Below are 25,801 nucleotides of genomic sequence, written 5' to 3'. Positions count from 1 at the left end.
ACTGCACAGGGATCTCCAGGGCTTTATCCGCCTCTACTGCACCCCCAGTGAAAAAAGTGATTAGCTGGTTCTGGTTCCCAGTAGGTCTTCAAAATGTCCCTCAGTGTCTCCTCCAGACACAGCTCAGTGTTGCAACCTCCTTCTGTGCTGATATTTTTTTTATTTCCATGCTGCTCGGAGAGAGGAGACTTTGCAACCCCTTGCATCACACTGCAGGATTACGCTGTGCCCCCTACTTTCTTCTCCCCCCGGTGCCTCTGGGATTCTGTTGGGCGGGTACCTTACAGAACGGCTTCAGCAGCTTTCTCATCAGTAAAAGCAAACTGGGAGTCAATCAAAGGATCCCTAACGAGATGCGACCATCTTGGGCTGGGGCCAGCTCTCCACCCTCACCCTGCCTTTGTCTGCTGCTAACAACTAACATGGGGAGGTAGTTTCCCAGCTTCAGATCTGATCACTGAGTAATTTTGACATTTGGAAATATTTGGTGAGATCCCAAAGTATGTCATGGCTCTCTCTTGGGCCAAGCATGCAAGAAACCCCTCAGGTTCCCTGCTTTTATTTTATAACCTTTACCGGCTGTCATGGGTTGTTGTGGTCTGCCTTTTTGAAGGCAAAATGTTCATTCTAAATCTTATATTTTAGGTGCCTACCATACCAGAGGAAATGTTCTTTACAAGTGAAGCCAAGCAGGATGATTTTCCAGCAGACACTGTTTCAACAGCCCAGAGTTTGGTAAGAGTGTTTTAAAGCCAATGGATGTAACTATCTTTCAGCAAAATACTGTGTGTACCAGATTATAATTATCTAAGGATGTCTGTGCACTAACTTCCACTCTCCTCACCTCCTCTTTTAACTTCTGGCCCAATTTTGCCCTTGAAAACTCGAACCTTGAACTTCAATGGAACGACAGATGCAAAGCAAGTTTAACCTCGCATTTAAACTCTCGGGCTGTCCAAATGAGTATATGGGGTTCATTCTTACAAACAAACATGTTGGGGTCAGTGTTGGGAAAGATTATTTTTTGTTGCTTTCCCTGCAAGCCATCCAAAAAGCCTTTTTTACCCTAGTTACCTTGCTAAACTAATCTGTTTTGGGGCACTGATCCTTACCTATGGCTATCAGTGCAGAAGAAAGAAGTCCGTTTTCCATACCAAGGTTCTTGGTTTTTCCTTCACACCTCGCCTTAAATGAAGTGTGGTAGGGAGACGTTATGTCCCTAAACTTTGTTTTTAGCAACTTTATGGTTACTTGGATATATGATCTAAGTCATTTTATAAAGCGCCTGTACAGAAGTGTTTCTAGCCGCGACAAGGCAAGGGCGGGGAGACAGAGGGAGGACAGACAAACTATTTTACTAGGGCCTGTGTCATTCAGATCGTGCAAGTGCGAGAATGCAAAGTGCAAGGGGAAAGGGGGAGGGTAGGGGAACAGGGCAGCAGTGCTCTGAGTAAGTGCAGCAAGGGCAGCGCGGCTCTGGGTAGTGCAAGGAGACAAGGGACTGTAGGGTTACAGTTACAGCCCTTAAATGCGTCGAAGGCCCTGGGGCAGTGCAAGGGAGACTGATGTAGAAAGAGCCTGGTACCCAGTGAGACTCTGAGGGTAGCCAAGCAACTAGTCGGTACAGCAGACCAGTAGGTCAGCAGGAGAGGGAGAGTGAGAAAGCTGAGGAGAACAGTAACGTTTTTAGTGGCTTCCAGAACTTCACGATGTCTGGTTCAAGTTTGAGAGGGGCAGGGAGGCCGTTCCAGAGGGAGGCACCTGCAGAGGAGAGAGATCTGCCACCCACTGTCTGCCTAGAGAAGTGTCTGACCCTTAGAGTGGTAGCTGAGCGAAGGGCTCGAGAAGGAAGGCATTTTGGAAGAGAGCACTGGATGTAGTGCCGTCCCAGGCTGCAGAAAGCTTTGTGGACAATGCAAAGGGTCTTGAACTTGATCCTTGCAGCCACCGGTAGTCAGTGGAGAGATTTCCACGCTGGTGAGATCCTAACCCTAGGCTTGAGGTCAAGGAGAAGTCTTGCAGTCCTGTTCTGTATTAGTTGCAGACGGCTGAGAGTAGAGGAAGGCAGATTGAGAAAGGGGGTAATCCAAACTAGAGCGAACCAGGGCTCTGGAGATAGTGAACTTCTGGGGGAAAATGACAAAGGGAAGTGCTTTTGGGGAGGTGTAGCTGGTATTGGCACTTCATGGCGACGTCCGAGATGTGAGGAGAGAGTGGAGTCGAAGATGGCACTTGTTTTTTTGGTCTCACAGGAGGGATAAGGAAAGGAAGATGGCCCAAGGCCAGCGGCCAGATTGAAAGGGGGAAAGCAGGATGTGTCCAGGATGGGCTGGTGGCAGGGGATGCTTTACTGTGTTTTCTTTTTTATAGTCTTATGCACTTTTGCATTTTTCCGTGTATTACCAATTAGAGTATCTTATACTCTAAAATGGCCATGCCACGTGGTTTTCACCTGTCATTTGGCCATCTTCCTGCCCTGGAGTAGCTGGATTTTCCATATATGGTAAGCCCTTTCCCAGGGAAAACTCCAGCTTTCCCGGACAAAGGGCCGATCTGTGTGTGTGGCCGGATGTTTGGGGCTGGGGCTGTCTAGAACTAGTCTACATCCTTACCAGGTTCATCTGTTACTGGAAAAATACAGTGGCCAGAGGCTGTCCTGGTTTGACTGCCCATGTCATGTTTGAATGGTGCAGATCCTTGTTATTGGTGGTTTGAGGGAAACTCCAGCCCAGATTTGAAATAAGAGTGTCTCCTGCAGCCATTCTTCAGACCATAGTTGGAGCAAGTACCTGTCATGCCTGCTGCCTCTGTTCCCCCCTTTTTCCAGAGGATGCCAAGTTCAGACGTATATGCATTACGCCCATAGAACAGCGAGACCCTTCTTCTCACATTGGAAGTTATCCCGTTAGTTTCGGGCAAGACAGCTGAAACGAGGTGTTCCGCGGTAGTCACGTGATTTGTTGCGTGACGCTGTGCTGCCTATATATACAATCAAGGACGCGGAACCGGCGCTTCCGATTGTTTGTCTATGTTTCTGACCGAAGCTCCGGTATTATACTTCTTTCTGCAAGTTGGACTCCCTGCTCCATTTCTCTTATGGAACGCTTCTTCAAGAGGCAAAATGCGGCAACCAGGCAACCATGGGATGCGCACCCGCCCATGGCAACCACCCCCTCAAACCTGGCAACCCCAATTTTAGGGATTTCGATTTTCAATCTAAGTGAGCATGTTCTGACCCCGATTGAAACTGGACTTCTGAGCAAAGGACTTTCTTGTGTACCAACAAACTATGCTAATTTGTTCCAAACGGAAACTGAGATGCGCAACTTCTTCCGCATCATAAGATTAAAGTATTTTTTTCGGGACAAGGACCCATTACGGCAAGAAAAAAGTACAACAGGCCTGAAACCTCCGTCTTCTTTCATCCCACTAACATCTATGGTCTTGTCTGAGATCGTTAGTTTCGAAAATAAAGTGCTGCGAGAAATGAAAACTCTCATTAAAACAAAAAACAGATGCATGAACAACCTTTCGAAAGAAGAGAAGCAAGCTCTCATCGGCCTTGAAGCTAATGATCTTTTCGTGATTAAACCCGCAGATAAGGGTGGCGGTGTGGTGTTATGGGACACACAAAAATACAAAGCTGAAGTCAACAAACAATTAGAGAACACAAAATTCTACAGACCACTCACGGGCAATCCAACAAACGAAATAAAAGATGAAATTAGCAGTCTTCTGCTACATGCTCTCAGTGAAGGTTGGATTGATGACAATGAAAAATCATTTTTAACAACAAGCTCCCCCATCATCCCAGCCCTATACTGCCTTCCGAAAATTCATAAAAATGCCCTTAATCCTCCTGGGCGTCCCATTGTTGCCGCAATTGGTTCCTTGTTAAAACCTTTGTCGATTTAAACAGATTTTTTTCTCAGACCGTTTGTTCTTAAAATTAGGTCATATGTTCAAGAAACCACCTGCATGATAAAAATCGTCAACAACCTCGCCTCAGAACCCAGTGACATCTTGGTCACTTTAGATGTAGAATCGTTATATACCAGCATCCCTCAACTCTGGTGCATTGAAATCATATACACATACCTTGAAAAAAGAGAAGATCTATCAGTGCCTTCAAATTTCATCTGTGAATGCATTAAAATAGCCCTGGTTAACTACTTTTTCATGGTAGAAGATACATTTTACCAACAGCTTCATGGAACGAGCATGGGCGCAACGTTTGCTCCAGATCTAGCAAACTTATTTATGGACAATCTAGAACAAAAATCTGTTTATCATGAGAACAATCCATTCAAATCACAAATAAAAGCGTGGCATCGCTATATAGACAATGTGTTTATGTTGTGGCATGGCAATGAAGCAATTCTCAATTAATGTTTGCTTTGGATAAACTCACGAGATCCATGCATAAAATTTACAATGAATTTCGCTCACAAAAAAAGTGCTTTTTTAGATCTAGTTATTTACAAGACACCCCTCGGCAATTTAAATACTACTCTGTACAAGAAACCAACAGATAAAAACACCCTACTGTCATTCAAAAGCTTCCACCCACAAGCCCTGCGTGAAAATTTGCCTTTTGGAAAATTTTTGCGCATCAGACGCAACTGCTCAACAAAAGAAGAGTTTGACAGCAACAGTCAGAACCTGTCGCTCAGGTTAAAAGAACGTGGGTACCCATCCCACATTATTCGAAGATCTATGAAAAGGGCACGTAACATCACTAGATCTGACTGTTTAGAAAAACAAACAAAGGTCCAGGAAGACAAAATAACATGCGTTTCCATTTACCCCCCGGTCAGCAACGACTTACACTGCTGCATTCTAAAAAACTGGTCTCTATTTCAAACTGAAGATTTTTCCATCCAAAAACCACGCTTTGCCTTCAGGCGTATGACCAATTTGCGTGATAAATTAGTCCACACATACAAAATCCCAAAAAAACCTTATATTTCGCCAAAAAAAAACAACATTATGGCACTTACCACCAGTCAGTGGCCATTTCAAGTGTGGGAACTGCTCAGTCTGTGGTCTGACAAAGAACATTAAGTCCGTTATTTTAAACGGCCGCACATGGCATCTAAACAACTTTACGAATTGTGATACACCATGGGCAATCTGTCATCACGTGCCCATGCGGCCTGATGTATATCGGAAAAACCAAGAGACCTATCAAGCAGAGAATCTGCGAACATCGCTCTTGTGTAAAAAATTCGGTACCAGACAAACCACTGGTCTCCCACTTCATTAAGGCCAAACACACTGCGAAAGATAGTGGTATAATCCAAACAGTACCAGCTCATCCCCGATGGCGGGACAGAGATCGTAAGTTGAGACAATTAGAACAAAAATGGATTTACAATCTCAACACTGTACAAGCCGGCCTGAATGTTGGCATTGAGTGGAGTTTATTTCTCCACAAATAACTCTGCCCAGAGTACAATCATACACAGATCTTATGTACATTCATATAACATCCAATGTGAATAAATCCATGTCGATTTGTAGCTTCATTCATTCCCCTTTCAAAATAGTTTTGATTTTATTTAAAACGGGCCCAGACTCTTTCATGCAAATCTGAAGTACATGCGCTGTTCCTCCGTTTATGTTGAAAACATAATGGTTGAATATGCTCTCTAAATACTTTTTTGCTCTCTTAAGTGAATAATTCTTTTATTTCACCCCTTAGATTTGTCGGGTGAAACCCGCCCTCTGTGACTGGTCATATTGATATTTGCCCATGCCTCTGTCCTTCTTTGAGGCACTTTCGCAATTTTTTATTTAAAGATGGCGCCCAGTCTTAATCATTCTCCCAGTTACGGTCTAGTCGCGTAGGCTCAACCCGCGGAGTTATATCCGGGCTGTCCATATGTGCACCCACCTTGTTGATACAACAACACGGCGTCCGCACTGATTCCAGCAACGAGGGCTTCACAAATGAACCATTAAAGATGCTTACGGAAGGTGAGCGAAGTCGCATTGCGTGATAAACGTGTGAAAGCTTACCGAACTTTTCACCACGTTCGGTTTTAAATAATTCCAACAATTCTTTTACTTAGTTCGACTTCATGGTAGGCTGTAACACACGCTGGCCACGCGCATAGACGTCGATCCACGAAGTTCGCGGGAAGACATGTTCTGTTAACTATGAAGGTACTCTTTCATCCATTCAATATACGATAGAAATTGCTATTAGCAAACAAACAGCAAGAATAACACATTGCTCGTACAGATGTACATAATCTGTAATTAAGCCCCACATTTTACTCGCTGGTGCAGGCTTTCCTTTCCCCCGGTTGGATGCAACTTCCTCCCGGTCCCAATCTGTGCAAATATAAATAAAAATAATGCACTACTCGGCCACATATTTAGCATTGGCACTTTAGACACATATTTGTCATGACAGCAAAGTATGTAGGGCAGCAGCCCCAACCAGGCCCCTGAAAATTAAGATTTTGCATTGACCACACATAGTACAATAACTTTAAACTGTACAGATGATGATAAACAACAATAAGGAGGGATCTGCAGACGTGAGTTTGTAAGGTTCATCTCACTTTTGCTTTTCAGCTCAAATAACTGTGAGATTCCACAGCGATAACAGTCGAATTTGGCCAACTTGTTTTCCTTATTCGCTACCACACACGGCATTGAAGCAATTGAAAGGTCAGTGTCAATGGTTGTACGTGCACTCCAATAGAGATATGTTACCCTTCTTCGTGGGTTTTTACTCGGTTACCAATTTGCTGCTTTTTGTGCTTTTGGTTTTTAGATTGCCATAATTTGAAGGGTCTACTGACGGTTCTCCCCTCTCCTTTTTTGATACCAACTTTGTGATGTCATCATTTAACGTCCTGAAGACGGGTTCAGCACATATCTAATAGTGGTTTATATTCGGCTATAGATTGTCTCCCAACAACTGTTACTGTTTCCCAGAAACACATTTCTTTGTGTCGACGGAGTCAAGGACTAGTCATTATAAATCAAGGACATTAAAAACAGCTATGTGTTTGTCACACATCCTTACTAACCTCACAATGCTGTCACCATATGTAAATTGTGGTACTTTTCAATCATTGAAAAGCATGACCGTCACATGATATTGTTTTATGTGATATTCTTTGTCAAAAAAATGCATTTTTGTCTTCTGTTTTATACGGAAAAAAGTGTTTTTACATGTATTCATTAAAATGTTCATCTCTATTTGTTCTGTCTAGATCTTATGACTGACGTGACCAGTAGCACTTGTTACAACTAAACACACCTAGTGTGTGTGTAGGCGGGTAGCTGTTCTGTGGCACTTTCTTCTATACGCTTCTTCAAGCGGCATCTTTCCGCTGCGTTCCTTTCCTGGACCAAGCAGAGCGTGTCCCGCTCCATTCCTCACACGGAACGCTTTTCAAGCAGCATCTATCCGCCGCGTTCCTTTCCCGGACCAAGTCGAGCGTGTCCCGCTCCATTACATACGTTGAACGTTCCTGCTGTCCTTTTGTCCAACAGGGCATCGGCCGCGGACAAAACATCAAGCAACGTAGTGTCCTGCTCCATTGTTACCCATCGAACGTCCCTGCTGTCCTTCAGCCCAGTAGAAGGTCTCTCTGTACTACGCCTCTCTAAGCCAAGAATGCCTGAATCCCAGTATTCCACACACAGGCTTCCACAGCAATTCAGCAGGGAGAAAAGTAAGTGTTTATCAGCACTCTACCCCGCTGATGAGATCCTGTGAGAGTGTTCCATCATTACGCCATAAGACTACAAGTTAGAACTGTTAACCATCATCATTTGCTTATTCAAGTTACATTTTAGTTGAACATTACAGTTACTGTACTTCAAGGGCCTTATTGGAACTGCCTCCGAAGAATGGAAAGTTTTCTGTTGTATTAACATTGGTTACCTTAAATGTGCACGAACTTTGGGACGCTATCCTGGTGTGCACCAACCCGGCTCTAGTGTGACCCTTGTGTCGCTCGGGATTAGATTCCCTACTAACCTTACCCTTTTCCTGGCCGTTGTTTCAGGATCTTGATTTATGTTGCTCTACAGACATGCAGTTCCTTTACCACAGGTTAGTCTGAGATATATATTCTGGTATATAATATTATCCCACTTATGATAAAATACTTATAGTACTTTCTTTTACAGGTTGGTTGTGTTCTCCTTGGACCTTTCCACTGTTCATTCACTAGACAGATTGCTTTATCAATTGGAAGGTCTATTATTAATCGTCTAGCAGTCTATCTTGTACGGAACACCGGATATAGCAGATTCAACGTGTATCCTTTTCTAAGGTCTTATTGACCCTTGTATCCTTTACAAATATTCTGGTTACCTGATTGTAGACTGTATATGACAGTACCCCCACGAAGGAGAGCAGCACGCTGAGGACCCTGAACTAGTCAATGGAAGATTGTGAGCAGCCCTTTCTTCACATGCCTGGCACAGCCCTGACTCTCTGGAGCTCTCCAGAAGACCTTTATCAGTGCTTCAACTCCTGGATCTGTGGGAACAACCATCATGATCTCTGATCGAATATGCAGCCGCTGGTAGCACTCTGAACAATCCTGGAACCATCCTGTGAGCTAGCCAGACGTCCTCCTGGGCTACTTCGCTACTACTCTCACCGACCCGAATTCAGCCTTAGGACTTTGCGCATTCTGAGCTTATTGAACAAGAAGGGTTTGGCTGAAGTCGCAGTTCTCCACCACAAAGAGGGTCCTTGCAGGACTCCTTTCTCTTTCTGCCACAAGGGTCCTCTGCCCCCATTTATTGTGATAGGCCATGAGTCTGCCACCTGCATTGCGTCCTGGGGTCGTCTGAGGTCGTCGACAGAGTGGTGGTCCTGAAGTCGGTGTGCCCTAAGTGTCCAGCTGTCCAGTGTCCAGAAGCGGAACCCAGAACTGCAAACTAGCCAGATCCAAAAAACAATGTCTGAAGTGACCTCTGCTCCTAAGGCTCCCGGACTGCCTTCTACGGAACCAGGGCACGACTACAGAAAACCCTGCGATTTCAGGAGCTTCTTCGGTGGTCCCTGAGAAAGTCTGAGTACTGGGGGTGAATAAACCTACCTGTTTTGCCCTCCCCACACCCTCCCAAGCTCTGTAGGGTTGTATGGGCATAAAGTCCTAGCCCTTCCTTTCCCTTGCTTAACGCTGAACGGTGGTCTTCTGGCTTGGCATCCTTCCCTGGGGCTCCCCTAAGGTGGTTGGATTGGGAGACAGTCTGCTAAATAGCTAACACGTGTTCAACTCCCTAAAAGACTCGTAGCATCTTAAAAATACTTTTATTGGGGCCTCTAACTGCAAGGGCGCTAGGCCCCTGCTTTTCTAGCGAGGGAAGGATTTTTTACGGTTAGTACCTTACTTAAAAGGTTTTGTATGGTGTTTGCTTCTCCTTTATTCTAACCCTATTAGTTCTCAAAGTATTGATTACTTACCTGGTTCTATTTACTTTATTCCCTTGCTTTGCTGAACGTACAGTACTTTGAAATATAGATCTAACAGTACTTGAGCATGAAGTGTTAGTATTCTTAGCAGAATATGTCAAGGTGAATGTGTATATAATTATTAGGTAATGTTTTAGTCTGCCAGGGGCTTGAGGGCAGGAACATGCACCCAAAGCCCAGGGGAAAATAGTGCACAAGAGATAGGAGTGAAAGTAGTCTTGCAGACACTTACGTATAGGCAATAACTACAGACAGGCAACAAAGGCAGTGAACAGAATGAGGCAGATAATATAATCAAGACAAACCCGTTAGATTACCACTTGGGGTGTTTGGAGAATGGCGGAAGCCTTCTGTGCTGGTTGTTATTGCAAGGGGCCTCGCTGAATGCTCATGGAAAGGAGTAAGAGGAGTGGGCGTCTGTGTCTGGACCCCAAGGCACGAATAATGAAACCATACTCAGAAGACTGAAGCCTGTATGGGTCCTGCAGGAACGGAATAGTGACTGACCGCTGAAACAGGAACTAGCACACTGTTTACAAATATGGCACAATGGACACGACAAAGGAAAGTGGCAGAGATTGCCTGCTGACAAACCCAGCAGCCAAACTCTGTACGAAAGAATTAAGCAAGCACAAGGGAGGACAAGAACCGTAACAGAAATATCTAGGGAAAGAATAGGAAGTCAAAGTGATCAAGGTTCAGGGCAAATCACATTAAGAAAGAGCATAAGCCAGAAGACTAGAATCGTAAGTGCATGGGTGCAGGAGCCTGGAACTGCAGACTGGAAACTGCGGACTGGAGTCAAGGAACAGAGGACAGAACTATAGAGAAGGAAAAATAAAACTCAGGATTCTAACTCTGGACTAGGATAACGAGCACTGAACTGCAGACTGGTAACAATGACTACTGTAATTCTGGACTGGAATAACAAGGGCAGGACTGATGTTGGATGACAAGGAAACTCAGGACTGGATCTAGGAAGCAAAAGCTAGGTAACATGGCTATGGACACAGAGCAAGTAACTGCAGGAAGGGATCAAGAGAATCTGTGGTATAGAAGAAATGGCTGCAGACCGAGAACAGAGGACCACAAGCAGGACTGCAGGCAGGAAGCACTTGAGTACAGGGTGTGTGCAGTTAGAGTAGCAGGGAGCACAGGGAACAGCAGGTTCTGGAAACAGCAGTAACAGGACACAGCTGAAATCCAAGGATCAAAGCACGAGAGGCTGGCAGCAAAATCAGTGCAAGAGCCCTGTGCTCCTGCAGGCGGCTGCTTAAATACTGACCCGCACTTTGCTGAAGCAGGCTCGTTAGCAGCACTCGGAGCACCACGCCTGAAGGTAATCTGTCTCCTCCCTTTCGGGTCCTGGGAAAGTGAAAGCGGCTCTAATCACTGGGGCTTCTGGGGATTGAAGTTCTAAGACTGCTACATAGGAATAGCCAGGTAATGAGAACTGCCACAAGGATCATTCTGGAATATGTAGTTTGTGAAATTAAGTAAGGAAGTACCAAAACCTGCAAATGGAAAGTAAAGACAAAAATATGAATAGGTATTGTCCATGGAGAATTATTGTACTGACTTTAGAATCCCAGTTATCCCACAATGGTTGCCAGTTTGCGTTCCCTGTGGCACGGTTGTCGCAAAGTCTGTTACTTACTTGTAGTTTTTCCATGAGAACAATAGTGTTCGAAGGCCTAATAAATCTGTATTTTTATAAATACTGCCCGACTTATATTATTAAGAGTGCTCTGAGGGTGCTCAACTGAACCCTTCACCACTCTTACACCCACCTAAGTCTAAGCCTTGCTGCTCTTCCACACTACCCAGATAGTTTGGCTAGGCATTAGTATTGTCCCTGTTCATCAGAATAGGGTGGCCTTTCACAATCTGTCCACAGGGATGATTCTGAAAGTCCATCTTAAGTCTGTGTAGTTAAAACTGAAACTAGTACTGAGCCAGTGTGCATCATGTACTTAGTTAGTCCAGCATAACACTCTTTTCTGAGGCATATTTGTCAAATGTAAAGATCACTGGCCGTTATGTTCCCAAAGTCGTCTTTGCTTTTATGCGAAGGAGCCAGGCAACCTAATTGGTGCTATTTGTGCATGTCCCCTTTCTCATAGGAGTATTTCAAAAGTGTACAATAGGGGAGGACCAGAATACCCATTTTGGAGTCACAAACTCTATCAGAAAAGAAATGTAAATGGTTATTCTAAGTTTTGATCATGTGCTTTGCTTGGAAAAAAGTGTTCTTATTATGGTTATAATATAAACTTGTTGTGGTCATTAGAAGTGAATGTGGTAAGAATTAAAAAAGAGCAACTTTACAATTCTAGTGCAATTAATCATTTTTCTTTAACCTAGTTTGCTATGAGCATACACACCATTTTCTCTCAAAATGTCATTCCTTCCTAGAAAGGGGCGTGCTCAAATTAAAACCAATTAAATGTTTCTTCTGTGAGCAGCAAGTCATGTCTTATTTTGCATGCTAGATACTGATTGCTCGGTAGTGCTTTTGAATCTGCACATTTGTTAGTATGCATAATTAATAATAAGTAGCACAACATTGAATATTAACTGACCTGCAGACCCTTGAGTCTTGTTCTCTGGTCCCTTACAAGGTCTGACAGACCAAACACCCCCACAGAGCCTATATACATCCCATTCACCAACCCACTTGTGACCAATGTTATGGTATGGTAAGTTGACATGTGGGATGAAAGTACCCAATAGCAGGCCGTCCCCACCTTGAGAGAGGTCTCTGTTGCTGATGCTCTTTCTGCTTTTAATGATAAAATACACAGTAACCCTCCCTCCCCCCTTCGCAATGTTTTTTTTTCTCTGGGTACTGCTGTCAGCAATGGCTGGGGCGGCTTTAGCAAATGCATACCTGTCAACACAACTCTTACCCAGAAAGAGAGAGAGAGAGAGAGACACAGAGGGAGAGAGAGCGAGCGCGAGAGCGGGACCAGGACAGAGCGCAGTAGATTGACGAATGATATACTGAACTCTGCTAGTATTGCTTAATGCTAAAAATATGGTGTAGCAAGCATCACTAAATAAACTTAAGATGCAAGTCAGAGAGTCAAAGCAATACTAACATGTTCTGTTCAGTACAAGCTGTACTCCTAAAGAAATAGACAAAAGAAATGCAGGTTATAATAGTGGGTATGAAACCTGTTCATGGCATCCATGTTATAGCACTGCTCTGTTTATGATTAGGTGGATCACTCATTGTTTGGTCCTTGGTAACTGTTAGGAAGTTTTGCAAAAGTCCACCAAAGGCAGGGCTGTATAAATCTTGCACTTGGGACACAGGGCTCTAACTCTTGGTATAGACCTGTACCACACAAGTATGTTGATCGCAATGGCTGAGCAGCCAGTCTTATCTTAAGGGCTGTAGGCCGTACAAAGAACTTAGAGCAGGGGTGCCTAACTGATTTTGGCAAAGGGCTGAATGTTCCTTACCTGCTGCCTATAGTGGGCCGAAAGTAAATGTGGGAGGGGCGGTAGGCTTTTTCAGCCCCCAATTTTGATTAAACACATGGAAAAAGAAGGTTTTTGACGTGTACTGGTCTTTATTTGCATTTCAGTTAGGGGAATTTTCCTAAAGTCCACTTGAGGTAAGACTTAAACCTATCCCAATGGTATACAGGTTCCCAACTCTTAGTACCAGTCTGTACTACTCATGGAGCCTTGGTAGAGTGGCAAAGCAGTCAGGCTTATCATAAGAGGAAGATGCGAGCTGTAGGTAAGTACACTGAACCCAGTTAGTATTTAATTGAATTGATTGATTATTTATTATGCGCTTATACAAGTGTTTCAAAGCGCAACCATGCATGGGAGGGGAGACATAAGGGAGAACAAGATAAACGAGCTTACTAGGCGTGGTACATTCAGGTCGTAGTTCATAGACAGGAAGTGTGAGGGGGGGGGGGGTAATGGGGATCAAGTGCACCCAGTCCTGCCAGAACATGGGTTGAGTGCTAAGAGGTACCATTCTCATGGGCCGTAACCGAGAGTGCAGAAGTGCTGTGGCTGAGCAGGGCCCGGAGGCAAGTGCAGGACACTGGCGAGGAAGCTTGGAACCTGTGGCTCTGAAGGTGCACCAAGCAGCCAGTCGGCAAACTTGAGCAGCGAGTAGGTACTAGAGGGAAAGAAAGCAGGGGGAGGTGGTTAGCAAGGGAGAGAGGAGGAGGAGGCGAAGAGGAAGGTCTTGAGGAGTTTCCGGAACTTTAGGTGATCTGGTTCAAGACGGAGAGAGGCAGGCACCTGCGGAGGATAAAGATCTCTCTGTCCGCCCCCTCCCCCAAATCTCTGCTTGGAAAAACGACTGGAAAAATGTTGGAGGAAGACTAGCGGAGGGCTCGGGAGGGAGATTATTTAAGAAGAGTGTTGCAGGTAGACTAGACCCAGGCCCCAGAAAGCCTTGTGGACAATGCAAAGGGTCTTGAACTTGATCCTTGCAGCCACGGGGAGCCAGTGGAGGGATTTCAACGCCTGAGAGATGCGGCCCCTAGGATAAGTCTTGCGGTTCTGTTCTGGATGAGTTGAAGAGGACGGAAAGTAGAGGCAGGGAGGTTGAGAAAGAGGCTGTTGCAGTAGTCCAGCCTAGAGAGGACCACAGCTCTGGAAACGGTGAACCTCTGGGGGAAAGTGAGAAAAGGTAGAATACCTCTGAGAAGGTGCAGTTGGTAGTGGGACGATGTCCGAGATATGAGAACAGAAGGAGAGAGTAGAGTCAAAGATAACCCCCAGGTTTTTTGCCTCATTTGTGGGTGGAGGCGCGAGGCCCACGGAAGCTGGCCAGAGAGAAAGATGGAAAGCAGGAGCCTGGGTCCCGATAAGAACTATCTCGGTCTTACTGTCATTGAGACAGAGGTTGTTTGCAGGACAACACAACTGGATTGCGGACAACCAGTGAAATGAGCGAGGAAGAGGCTGAGTCCGCATAACACTGAAAATTGGAGGTGAAAGTGACCATCTTGCGTACCAGGATGGCCACGTAGACATTGAAGAACCAGGGGTATAGGTTAGATTCCTGGGGACACCACAATTAGAGAAAGTGATAGACAAGAGAAAAGGCCCCAGTTCCACCTGGGATGGGCGCTCAGAGCGAAAGGAGGTTGGCCATGCCAGGGCCTGATCAGTGATGCCCAGGGTTTCACAGAGACGTGCAATCAGGGTGTTGTGGTTTACTGTGTCGAAGGCGGAAGAGAGGTCAAGTAGAATGGGAACAAAGGGTGTGTTAGAATCAAGGTTAGAGAGCAGGTTTTTACTGGTGTTCAGAAGAGCAGTTTCGAGGGGATTGTGTCCTCCGACGTATTCCACATCTATGACTGGTAATATCCACAGCTGTGCTTCTTTGGAAAATTTTCGGCATAGGGTGTCCTGCGTCGATTGCTTTGATCATTGTCCCTCGAGGGTCGCCGTCACTGGATGTTATATATAGGACGCCCGTAGCCTCAGTTCCGTTTTTTCCACAAACGTGTTTGCTTCGGAATCTCGGTGCGCTCGATTCTTTCTTCTTGTACAATGTCGTCATCTTATTCTAATACCCCGAAGTCGGGCTTTAAAAAATGTCGGGACTGCGGTTCGAAGATGTCCATCAGACACGCACGACATCTGCCTCTGGTGCCACGGCGAAAGCCACGCCACAGACGACTGTGAGGATTGCCAGTCCCTGACGTCTAAGGCTTTGCAGGAACGTAAGGGGAAATAGAAGGTAGGTAGGGTGTCTAAGCCCCGTAAATCGAAGCCCGCTGGGCTTTCAACCGAAGACTCGAGGGGCGACTCTGCGCATCAGCGAAAATCCAGGGGGTCTTGGTCTAGGAGTGGTTCCCACCATTCCTCTGCCTCGTCGAGGCATTCTAGGAAGCGCCATCACCGGTCGCCTTCCCCGTCCTCGTCGGAGGAGGACTCTGCCAGACGGTTGACTTGTCCCCCCAAGTCTTCGTCCCCGGCCGAATGGGATGCATTCCGCCAGCAGATGTTAGTGATTTTCGAGTCGCAAGGCACAGTTCCGGCCGCGCCTTCGAAAGGAGCCGGTGGGAAACGGGCTAGGTCCACCACTCGCACGCCTTCGGGCTCGGGCAGTTAGTGCGATCATCGGGAGCCATCGAGGTCCCGCTCGGACAAGGGAGATTGCCATAGCCGTGCCAGATCCAGGACCCAGTCCTCGACACCATCGAGACAGTCGGAACCTGTGAAACCTTCCAAGAAGGCATCAACGCTGTGTCAGTCGAGGGGCTCTCTCGAGGCTCCGGCCTCAAAGAAGTTGTCGGCGCCGTGTCTGTCGAAGGACGCTCTCGGGGCTCCATCCTCGAAGTCTTCGATGCGGTCGGTGCCTCGGTGGACCTCGACGACGATTCCTTCGGCGCCCACGACACCTTTTGTGGAGGATTTGACAGAGGTGCTGAGTGCTGTCCCCAGGAAAGCTGCCAGTAAGTCTGAGGCCTGTTTTTGAGCCCTATTCTGTTCCTCCTCCTAGATTGGAGTTTTTCCAACCTTTACAGAATATTTCAGAGGTTGAGGAACTGTCTGATGAGGAGATGGCATTGCCTGTGCCTCCTAATGTCCCTGATGACCTTTTGTCTGGGCATAGTCAGATGGAGGAACTCCGTCAGTCATTGCATGACGCTAGTGGCCTTGTCACTTCTCCGGAGGTGGTGTTTGGCCGACCTGAGCCTGGGGTGCATGCGGATTCCTCCTATCGGCGTCTCATGTCAAGGGTGATAGAATACTTGGGGTGGTCTGCTCCACCTGTTGCGTTTGCTCAGGATGATTTGACGGACATCCTGGATCAAGGTCCGCCCACTGACCCGGTGTTGCCGTTTCACAGGGCTTTGCAAAGGAGGGTGGTGGCGGCTTGGACTGCTCCGGAGAGTCTACTAGCAGTTAAGTCGCTTCTGAAGAAATGCCGCCCATCCAGTAGTGACCCCTGCTACTTATCGATGCACCCTACTCCGGAGAGTTTGGTGGTGCAGGCGGGTGATTTCCCAGTTTCTAAAAGGGCTAACTAATGTGTTTCCACCATCGCCTTTCCAGCTGCTGGGATGGGATTTGAATTTGGTTTTAAAGTTCCTAATGGAGCTCCGATTGAGCCCTTACATTCTTGTCCGTTGCGACTGTTGTCCTTTCAAACTGTGTTTTTAGTTGCAGTTATTTCCACACGCAGAGTGAGTGAGTTGCAGACACTTTTGGCCAAGCCACCCTTTACTGTTTTCCATAAGGACAGGGTTGTCCTGCGGGTGCGGCCGCCTTTTCTTCCGAAGGTTGTGTCGGAATTCCATTTGAGCCAGAAGGTGATTCTTCCGGTGTTTATCCTCCTCCACATCCTGGTAAGGAAGAGGAGAGGCTCCCTAGGTTGGATCCTAGGAGAGCTTTGAGTTTCTATCTCTCACGGATGTCCCGGGTCAGAGTGGACGATCAGCTCTTTGTTGGTTATGCTGGAAGGCGCTTGGGTCAGGCTGTTTACAAGCAGACCTTTTTCCAGATGAATCATGTTGATGATCTGAGTGTTACCGTTTGGCAGGAAAGGACCCTCTAGTAGGGTTACGGGCTCACTCTACTAGGGGTGTGGCTGTCTCCACTACTCTACAGAGGGGCATTCCTATTCGCAATATTTGTGAAGCAGCCACATGGGCCTCTGTCCATACTTTTGTGAGACATTATTCCCTGGACTCCATCCATGGGCAAGATTTGGCCTTTGGTAAGGCAGTCCTCTATTCAGCCATCTGGGCATTCTAAAATTGTAAATTCTTTTCCCACCTCCATAAGTTGGTACTGCTTTGGGAGTCTGTCCTAGATGTGGAATACGTCGGAGGACACAATCCCCTCGAAGAACAAGTTACTTACCATATCCGGTGAAGGCAAGCGTCCCCAACCAGCACGATCCTCCCCGCAATGAGAGACAATGATGGACTCTCCCAGGATGGGAATAAGGCCAAAGTGCGGGTGAGCGTAAATGGGAGTTTATCAATCAGAATAGGGCATGCAAAGAACTCTGCAAACTCCGAGAGCGCTCTGCCTGACAATAGCAAAGACAGGCGTATATATTTACAAAAAACTTTAACATACTTTAGGGGGCACAAGTTCAGTGGGATTGGGTGGTGACGACTAGCTATAGGTGCTGCTGTGATGTGGTTGGCCGTGGCTGGAGGACGTCACTGGTCAGCCTCGTGGGTTGGGCTGGGCCTGGCGGGTCAGCTGGGTTCATCCGGGCGGTGTCGTTGCGCCACTGTGGCCAGTGTCGGAGATGAATGTCTTTTCCTGACTTCTTTGCCCTAGGCCATGCACACCGCAGTCATTCAGTCATTTGCAATATTATCTTCTTTAGTAAATCTTCCAATAGGTTATTCTACAGGTTAATGCAACACAGGAGGAATGCACCTAGAGCGTGGTTTGATGGCGATTCATCAGTACACGTTTACCAGCGTCCTGTTGACCGGGTGCCATAGGTCGTGGGGTTGGGTCTCAGGGCATGGGACAGACGGTACATGTCATCATGTCTTGTTAGAAGTCATTATGGATGTGTTGCTGTAATGTTGCCATAATATTGGATGTCCTAATTTTACAGGGGCCATTAACCTGAGGTGAGCCGGTGGGTCGTGGGGCTTAAGAAAGGGCGCCTCTGGACTTGTGTTTTCAGGCTGAGGTTTACTGCTGGGTTGTAAATAATACAGGTGGCGGGCCGTGGCCTTGGGTGCTGCAGAGGGAACTATAAATCTTTGAAGCGGCTCCAGCCAAGTTGGGGGAGGTGGTGGCAGCGCGGCACAGGCCTCTGCGTTCTCGTCTGGCAGGCTTTGCTGGGAGAGAGGGGGAATGGCCTTGCACGTGCTCACAAAGGTCTTTTCCTCGTGTGTTGCTGATTTTAGGCGGAAGTAGCATTAACATTCAAATAATATACAATACTAATTGAGTCATTCTAAAGTTCACGTATTAACATTGTTAATGTCTCTCATATAACCAGTCCGAGCACATTACTCGTACACTTTGTTTTTAACAACTACAACATTTTGTTATAAGCGTATACATTTGTAGTAAGTGAGGTAGTAGTGAGGTTGGTGGAGCGCATAGAAACGACTCGCCACTACAACTGACGGCAGTGGCACATAATGGGTTTGGACACACACACATGAAGGGTGCATTTTCATGCACCCTTTACACAAGCCCTCAATATGGTTGCATTTGTCTTTCTTTGCACTCTAGCAGCATTCGTTTGATTATGGCGCGGGACCGTGGGGTGTAATCTTTTCAATGATACGCATAACAAATAACCCCCCGGGACGCTTTTACTATTTGTGCATAACTGCAGTGATGTAGGTGCTTCATTCCTAATGCATTCTGCCATATCTATAGGTTTTTTAGTCAAAGAGGTTGTGGAGAGAACGCTTCCATCGAAGGTAATTTTGTCATTAGTATTTGGGAACGTTTGCTTTTATCAAAGGACCATTTTACAGTTCTTTTTCCACCCAGGCTCTGCTGGCCAGGTCATGCTGGGAGCAGCGATACACTGCGAAAGGTGAAATGTTACAGTGTTGGTATCTTACACTAGCTCATGTCCGTCTTGTTCGTGGGAACGGGCTCACAGCGGATCTGCCAGGGAGCTGCAGCCACAGAGATAATTGAAACTCTCCAAAGGTGGGGGCCGCGCTGCGGTGCGCCGGGCTCACACCATCTTTATTAGACAAAATGGTTTCCGAGGCCTAGCTAAATTCAGTAGGTTTGGTCAATGTCTTCGGCAGGTGAGCCATCCACCACCTGGGCCCTGGTGGTAAGGAGGGGACCCCTGACGAGCCATGGCCCTCACCGGGGGAGGGGATGCAGGCGAGGGGGGTCCTTTGGACCAGTCCTCCCCTACATTTCCCCCCTTTCGTTACTTAAGTAACAAATTCTTTAAATCCTCCAATCTCCTGCACTCTTCCTCGTCAATTACTGCGTCATCCCATGCAGGTGTGCCTTTTCTGGGCATCCATGCTCTGCACACCCCTCTCAGGCTCTCACCTCTCCTACCATATTCATCTGGGGTACAAGTCAGGTATATACATCCGCTCTCCGCTTCCAAGTCTACCCATACCTCCTCGTACCATTCTAGTATGCGGGGCTCTTTAATGGTAGTATGCCACTATTTATCTACTATATCCTTGTCGTGATACCTAGGCACTAACTGATATCTCGGTGTGTCATCTGTTCCTGTTTGTACCTGTACTTCCTGCATAGCTTGTATTGTACCTCGGGTGTTGCCCATTGTCACCATCATCATTGCACCATTCGGTACTGCGTTGGCACAACATCGAAGACCCACCTGGCACAGGCAAAAAATAAAGAGGAGAAATACTACAGCCGGCATCAAAAAATTTCAGTCATTCCCAGCCACGGTGGAACCCAGGAGAAGATATTGTCGAACCACGTGCTTTCTTCTGCTCCACCTTCCACCCTCATTCTTTCTCCTAGGTTATGTACTGCTTCGATCACATGGGACAGGGAGCCGTTGTCTGCGTCTTCGGAAGGTACGAAAGTGCAGCAGGCACTTCCGATTTTTCGGCAAACACCTCCATCCATCGCTGTCAACAGGTCCAGGACATACCTGTTTTGCATGGTCATCAGCCGTAATGCTCTTAGTTCCACTTTTATTACGTTGAACCCTTCTTCGGTGTCATTTGCCAGCTAGATCAGCTCACAACGTGTGATTTGGAGCCATTTTGCATTTGCTCGCGCCTGGATACTTGGGATGAGTGAGGCGAAGAATGTTTCTGCAGAGCTGAATAATCGATACCTATCCAGGATCTGTGCCAGCAATTCTGACGATGCCTTTGATATGTAGTTCGATGATCGTCTGTTTCGGGACAGCACCCCTTCCTTGTTCCCTGAAGATAGGACATATACTTGTGGTTCTACAGTTGGCTGGGCCACACTATGTTGGGTGTTTTCTCGCATCTTTTTGCTCCAATCAATGTGGCTTTCCGGGATTACCATTAGTGCTGAGTGGCCATCGAGCAGCTGCCACTCCATGATTGTGGGAGGTGCAGGTATGCCTGGTTGCCACATACCCAATACGTGTCCATGAGGGCGGCTGTCCATTTTCTTAGATCTAGGATGGTGAGGGTCTTGTTACAGTTCCTGTTTGCCCCCATGGAGGCTTTCCCCTCTCCTTTAAAACACAGTTCATAGTCTATTTCCTTCTGCAGCTTGAAGGGTTTTTCAATGGCCGTTACCCAAGTTTGCTTTGAGATGTGTTCCTTCCATACTGGTGTGCATGTTTCTTCTATCCATTGCAGTTTCTCTGGTGCCACACCCCTCAGTGCTTCAGCCTTACACATTACTTCTTCGTCCTTCCACTTGTTGTCTGAAAAAAGTGTCCCTTGTATTATAAGAAATGGCTCTTCCAGACATATCACTCCTACTGTCTTTGGATAGCAGGTTTTCTCGTTCTGCAGCATTCTAAAAGTCACTTCATGTGCCTGGAAGGTGTTCTTAATTCTGCACAACGTGAGATGAAGGAGACACTGGGCATCTACAATAGGCAACTCTTTGGGTAGCAATACTTTGGGTGTGCCTGAAGCATGGGGAATGAGGGAGCAGACATAACAGCTCTTATTTGTTGTTTGCTTAGCTGTTGCACTCATATCCGCATACCATTTATTTGTCTGATGGGGGTGTCGCGGGTCTTCCATTTTGTCTAGTCCTAACCCATAATACTCATAATACTTCCTCCTCCCCGCCTCCCTTTTCCGTCTGTTATTTCTTTGCCTAATGTATTTCCCGGCTTCATGGGCGATGGACAAAGTGGGCCCCCCTTTCTCCTTCCCTCCCCCCTTTGCCCAATCATCATATAATATTTCATATGTTGCTGTCATTTTTTCATTTTCTTCCTTTATGTTATCTAACAGTGTGTTTTTGGTTACGGGGGCGGGCTGGCGGGGGTGTTATACAACCAGGATATGGCAGAGTGATTTCGATCATTTAGACTGCGGGCATTGTAATTAGATATTTTTGGCGGGGACACTGTGTTGTTTTGCATTTTTCCCTGCAGACCTTAATTTTTCGAGATGACAGCATTGGATGGTGTCGTGTAATATCCCCATACAAGTTTAGTTCCATCCCATACCAAAAAATCACCTTCTTTAGTATTTACAATTGCTGTTGCATTAGTCACATTAGTCCTGTTAATCCCTCCCCCCTCGTTCATCTCTATCGAGATGAACGCTATGAACCAATACGTAACCAGGCAAAACATAATTGTAAAAAACAATGTAATGCACACAGATAATCCACACTCATACGAATATCTACATCTCTCAGCCAACAATTCTCTATATCTAATAAATCTATCCGTTGCAGGCTGCCCGTTAGATGCCATGGTAGCTCCTGTTTGAGATATAAAAGTGCATTAAGTGCATGCATGTAAACATTTTGTTGGCACTACCAGTGCCAAGATATCATGGAAGGGGAATGGAAGTGGGTAGGGCAGTAGGGTTGGGGATGTACAGACAAGGGAGCAGACACTATACATTTTTATCACATTATTATTTACATGGGATATTCCATATCTCCCTCCCAGCCTCCCCCTCTACTGAATTTCCTATGCGATTGCAGCTTACTTTTCCGCAAGGCTTTCTGCAGTCATACTGGCAGGAGATTGGTGCCACACGTTCTGGGGAAAAAACTACAACTGAGGCTACGGGCGCCGTGCGTCCTTTGTGTAACATCCGGTGACGTCGACCCTCGACAGAGGCCCTCGAGCAACAACGGATCGATGCCATCGATGCAGGACGCCCTCTGTCGAAAATGTTCCGAAGCAGTACAGCTGTGGACATTACCTGTCATAGATGTGGAATACGTCGGAGGAACATCCCATCGAAAGAACGTTACTGGATATGGTAAGTAACTTGTTCTTCTTTGCCTCAGAATGCTCTAAAGCCAGAGTGGTGGTCGTGGAAGCAGCCGACCGATTCGGTGTGCAGGGTGAGCTATCGCCAACTTCTCTATGAGATTGCCCAAGAAGGGGGTGATGGAGAAAGCAGATCAAAGAAACACTTGTACAAATAAATATATATTAAAATATATATTATATTTACACAAGAGATGTTTTAAAATACTTGGATCATCAAACCAAAACACACAGAATTACTTGTAGATACTTTTCAAAGGCCACTGCTTAGTTTGGAGTTGCTCGGGGCCACAATTGTCAGTGTTTGACACTAATGACAGTTCGACCGTACTATGGGTTATGCTGTGCACTCGCGCACAGACAAAGATATACGGTTAATGAATTAAGTTAGCAAAACCACATAAGATAAAGTCTTTTAGGAAAGAAAGCAGTTGGTTAGTCAAACAATAGCAGAGCTTAAGGTTTTAGAAATGGTTTCAGAGCAAACTAATGCTTTTAAAGTCCAAATCCTAACTAGCAGCAGCAGTCAGGTCAGAGAGGGCTTAAATCCTTACGAAGTAGGGAAACTGCAAAGGTTCCTTTAGGATACTTTTTGTCTCTAGTTCAAAGATGCTTGAAGAATAACAGAACATCAGCAACCCTGTTAAAGGACTCGCACAAGGGACACAAGCTGGCAGCTTGAGTCAGAGGTAAGAGGGGGCACCATGGACACCTCTACGTGCACTCCAACACTCTGGAGCGACTTCCTGGATTAAAGGTAAGCAATACCTTGTCTCCCCACAGTACCTTATGTTAGAAGAAATGTTTGTGGCTGGATTCACCTTGACGTGGCCGCGCTGGACCCGACCTTCGGATTCCTTGGTCTGGTGACGAAAGGCAGAACAATGGACGGGATCTCTCTACAGCAGTCTCGAGGAAGAACCTCTGGCACAGATTTCTTCAGCTTCTCCCCAGTGAGAGCTGGTTCCATTCAGGCACTCAGGCAGAAAGACTCCTCCCCCAGCCACACTGGAGCCTATGCGGGGACACCCAAGGGTTCCCGCCAAAGGCAAAACACAGACCCCCCACCCTCCTAGAATGGTATATGAAGAGCTAACCAAGAACAACGACGCTAGAAATGTCAAAAAACGAAAGGAGCCACCAAGTACTTGGGTGTCCCTATTGTACACAACCGAGACTGTGAATACATTCTGTGATAAAAAACAAACACAATAGTTAAGTCCACCGCCACCAGCCATAACTAGAAGATTGTCTATGTGACTTAAATGTCACAGGAGCAGCAAGAAGGGGGATACCAAGTATCCCCTTGTCACTCCGCATAAGGTGGTGAGTGCCAATCTCTCAGAATATAGTTTTAGGAGAGATACAAAGTATCTCTCTATCCTTAAGAACAGTAGAAAGTAAGGATACAAGAAATAATCTCAAAGGAGAACCCAAAGGGTTCACAGCAACACTGCCCATGAGGAGCTGTGTGCTGCAAAGTTTAAACACAGATGCCTTAAAAGATATGGAGGAAAGTAGACTCCATAATAAAGGTAAAACAGAGTTAAAAAAGACAGAGCCCATAAGAATGAATGAGGGGAACAGTGCTCTACTTATTCAAGATAGAAGGAAAAAAGGTCCAGACGTCCAGCAGAAAAGTGCTGGGGATCACACTAGGAGAAGGGGGTATCCTGTGATTTTAACTAAAAATGTTTAAGCAAGGTAAGTTTTACAGAAACCAAAATAGCGAAAAAATACCGAAAATAAGTATTACAGAGCCATGGTAGTGGCTGTGTAGTTATGGTTAAATTGCTGTTTCCATAGGAAGAGCACATTTTTGGCAGCCTATAACTCCGCTCCCCCTGGACGAATCTTCACCAAACATTGCAAAAGAAGTAATCGAGCCACTCTGAATTGTATTGCAAAGTTTGGAGATGCTTGGTCCAGGGGGGCAAAAGTTATAGGGGGGGTCCCAAAAAGTCTTTTTTTCCCATAGACTGAATGGGGGAAAAACTTTGAGCACACCTACAGGTCAAACCGCTGGATGGATTTTCACCAAATTTCTGCCAGGGGCAGGGGCTTGGTCCCAAAAGCGTGCTTTTGTAAATTTGGTAAACCATACATAGGAAGCACAATAAGGAAACTAAAAATCAGAGTGGGTGTACACTTGAGAGCAATAAAGAACAAAGACATGAAATCCCCTCTAGCATTCAATTTTCATCAACACCATCTAGACTCAGACTTAGTAAAAATCCAATGTTATGGGATTGAAAAACATTCACCTCCGAAAAGAGGAGGGAATTTGGAACTACCTCTTCGAAAGAGAGAAGCCTACTGGATTTGGTCCATGGACACAATTCACAGGGGGCTTAATCTAGATCATGAGCTACACCATTTTCTTAAATTAATTTTTTGGTTTTGATATGCATGCACAGTTAAAAATGATCATGAAGTAGGACAGATTTATTTCTATTGTTCCACAAGGGTTAACACTTCTATTGTTACCAAGGGAATGTTTTCACGACTGCTTGAACATGCACTCGTGTTTCTGGCATCGTTTTCCTAATTTGATTGTTTGTTTCTCTCAAAGGGTATACTAGGTAATACTCCAATATAGTGAAGTGACTTAAGTATAGAAGCAACATACCTGATTTGTTTATGTCTACCTCCTTAAAATTATTTATGCAATTGGATTCAGTACTGCATTGCTTAGCCTGCAACATGTAATAATATAAAACTTCAGAAAGGGGTTTTTGTTCAGGGCCCACCAATTCAAATCTACAATGAGATACTTACATCAACATGTGATCTGTTTTCACACGGGGTAACTTTCGGGATCATTTTTATGGTTTTACAAAAATGAGGGACATTAGGAAACCCAATATGTTTTAAACGACAGAATTTAAACATTTCGCCTTTCGAATCGGACTCAACACATTTCTCAATTCATGTAGTAGTAAGGCAACTGCAGCACCCCATTCCAATATGGCGTGCATACAAAGTACATTTTTGAATACGAACACGTGACACCCACGTCACAGGGTTTGTTTCTCTTAACTTCCGGGTTAGATATGGCATTGTTAACAACACTGGCGCACGGCAATCGCACCGCGGATTTACTCGATTTGAGAAAGTAACTTTTCTATACACAAAGGTAAGAAGCTCTCTTTAGTCTACATCGTGAAGCCCCACTAACAGCAATATGTACGAGCATCATAGCACTGTATTTCCCTATTTACAAACCTTGGATCGCTTATACGTGTATATTGTTTCTATCCAGTGACACCTTTGCAACCTTTCAGGAGCAACACTGACAGTTGACAGCCCGAATTCTATATCTCCTAACATGAGCGGGCTGTTAAAGTAAGTCCTTTTATCACTTTTTGAACTAGTTCTTAAATAGTAATTACCCCACAAAAACCTGTTCTGAAGAGAATAAAACAAAAAAGAAAAAAACACAAATTCAAATT

The 25,801-nt window shown here is 45.8% G+C and overlaps 1 protein-coding gene across 2 annotated transcripts in view; it reads left to right on the top strand.

Moving 5' to 3' along the window:
- The window catches only part of CDAN1 (codanin 1), a 563,981-nt gene that overhangs the window by 312,150 nt on the left and 226,030 nt on the right, over nt 1-25,801 (top strand). For both annotated transcript variants that reach the window (XM_069638655.1, XM_069638654.1), the window contains exon 16: nt 646-735. In XM_069638655.1, the coding sequence (XP_069494756.1) occupies nt 646-735 (90 nt within the window). The remainder of the gene's footprint in view (nt 1-645; nt 736-25,801) is intronic.

Source organism: Ambystoma mexicanum, chromosome 14 (assembly GCF_040938575.1).
Source record: "Ambystoma mexicanum isolate Mex_15411 chromosome 14, UKY_AmexF1_1, whole genome shotgun sequence".
NCBI classification, from domain to species: domain Eukaryota; kingdom Metazoa; phylum Chordata; class Amphibia; order Caudata; family Ambystomatidae; genus Ambystoma; species Ambystoma mexicanum.
This window is presented reverse-complemented; position numbering and strand designations above follow the sequence as displayed.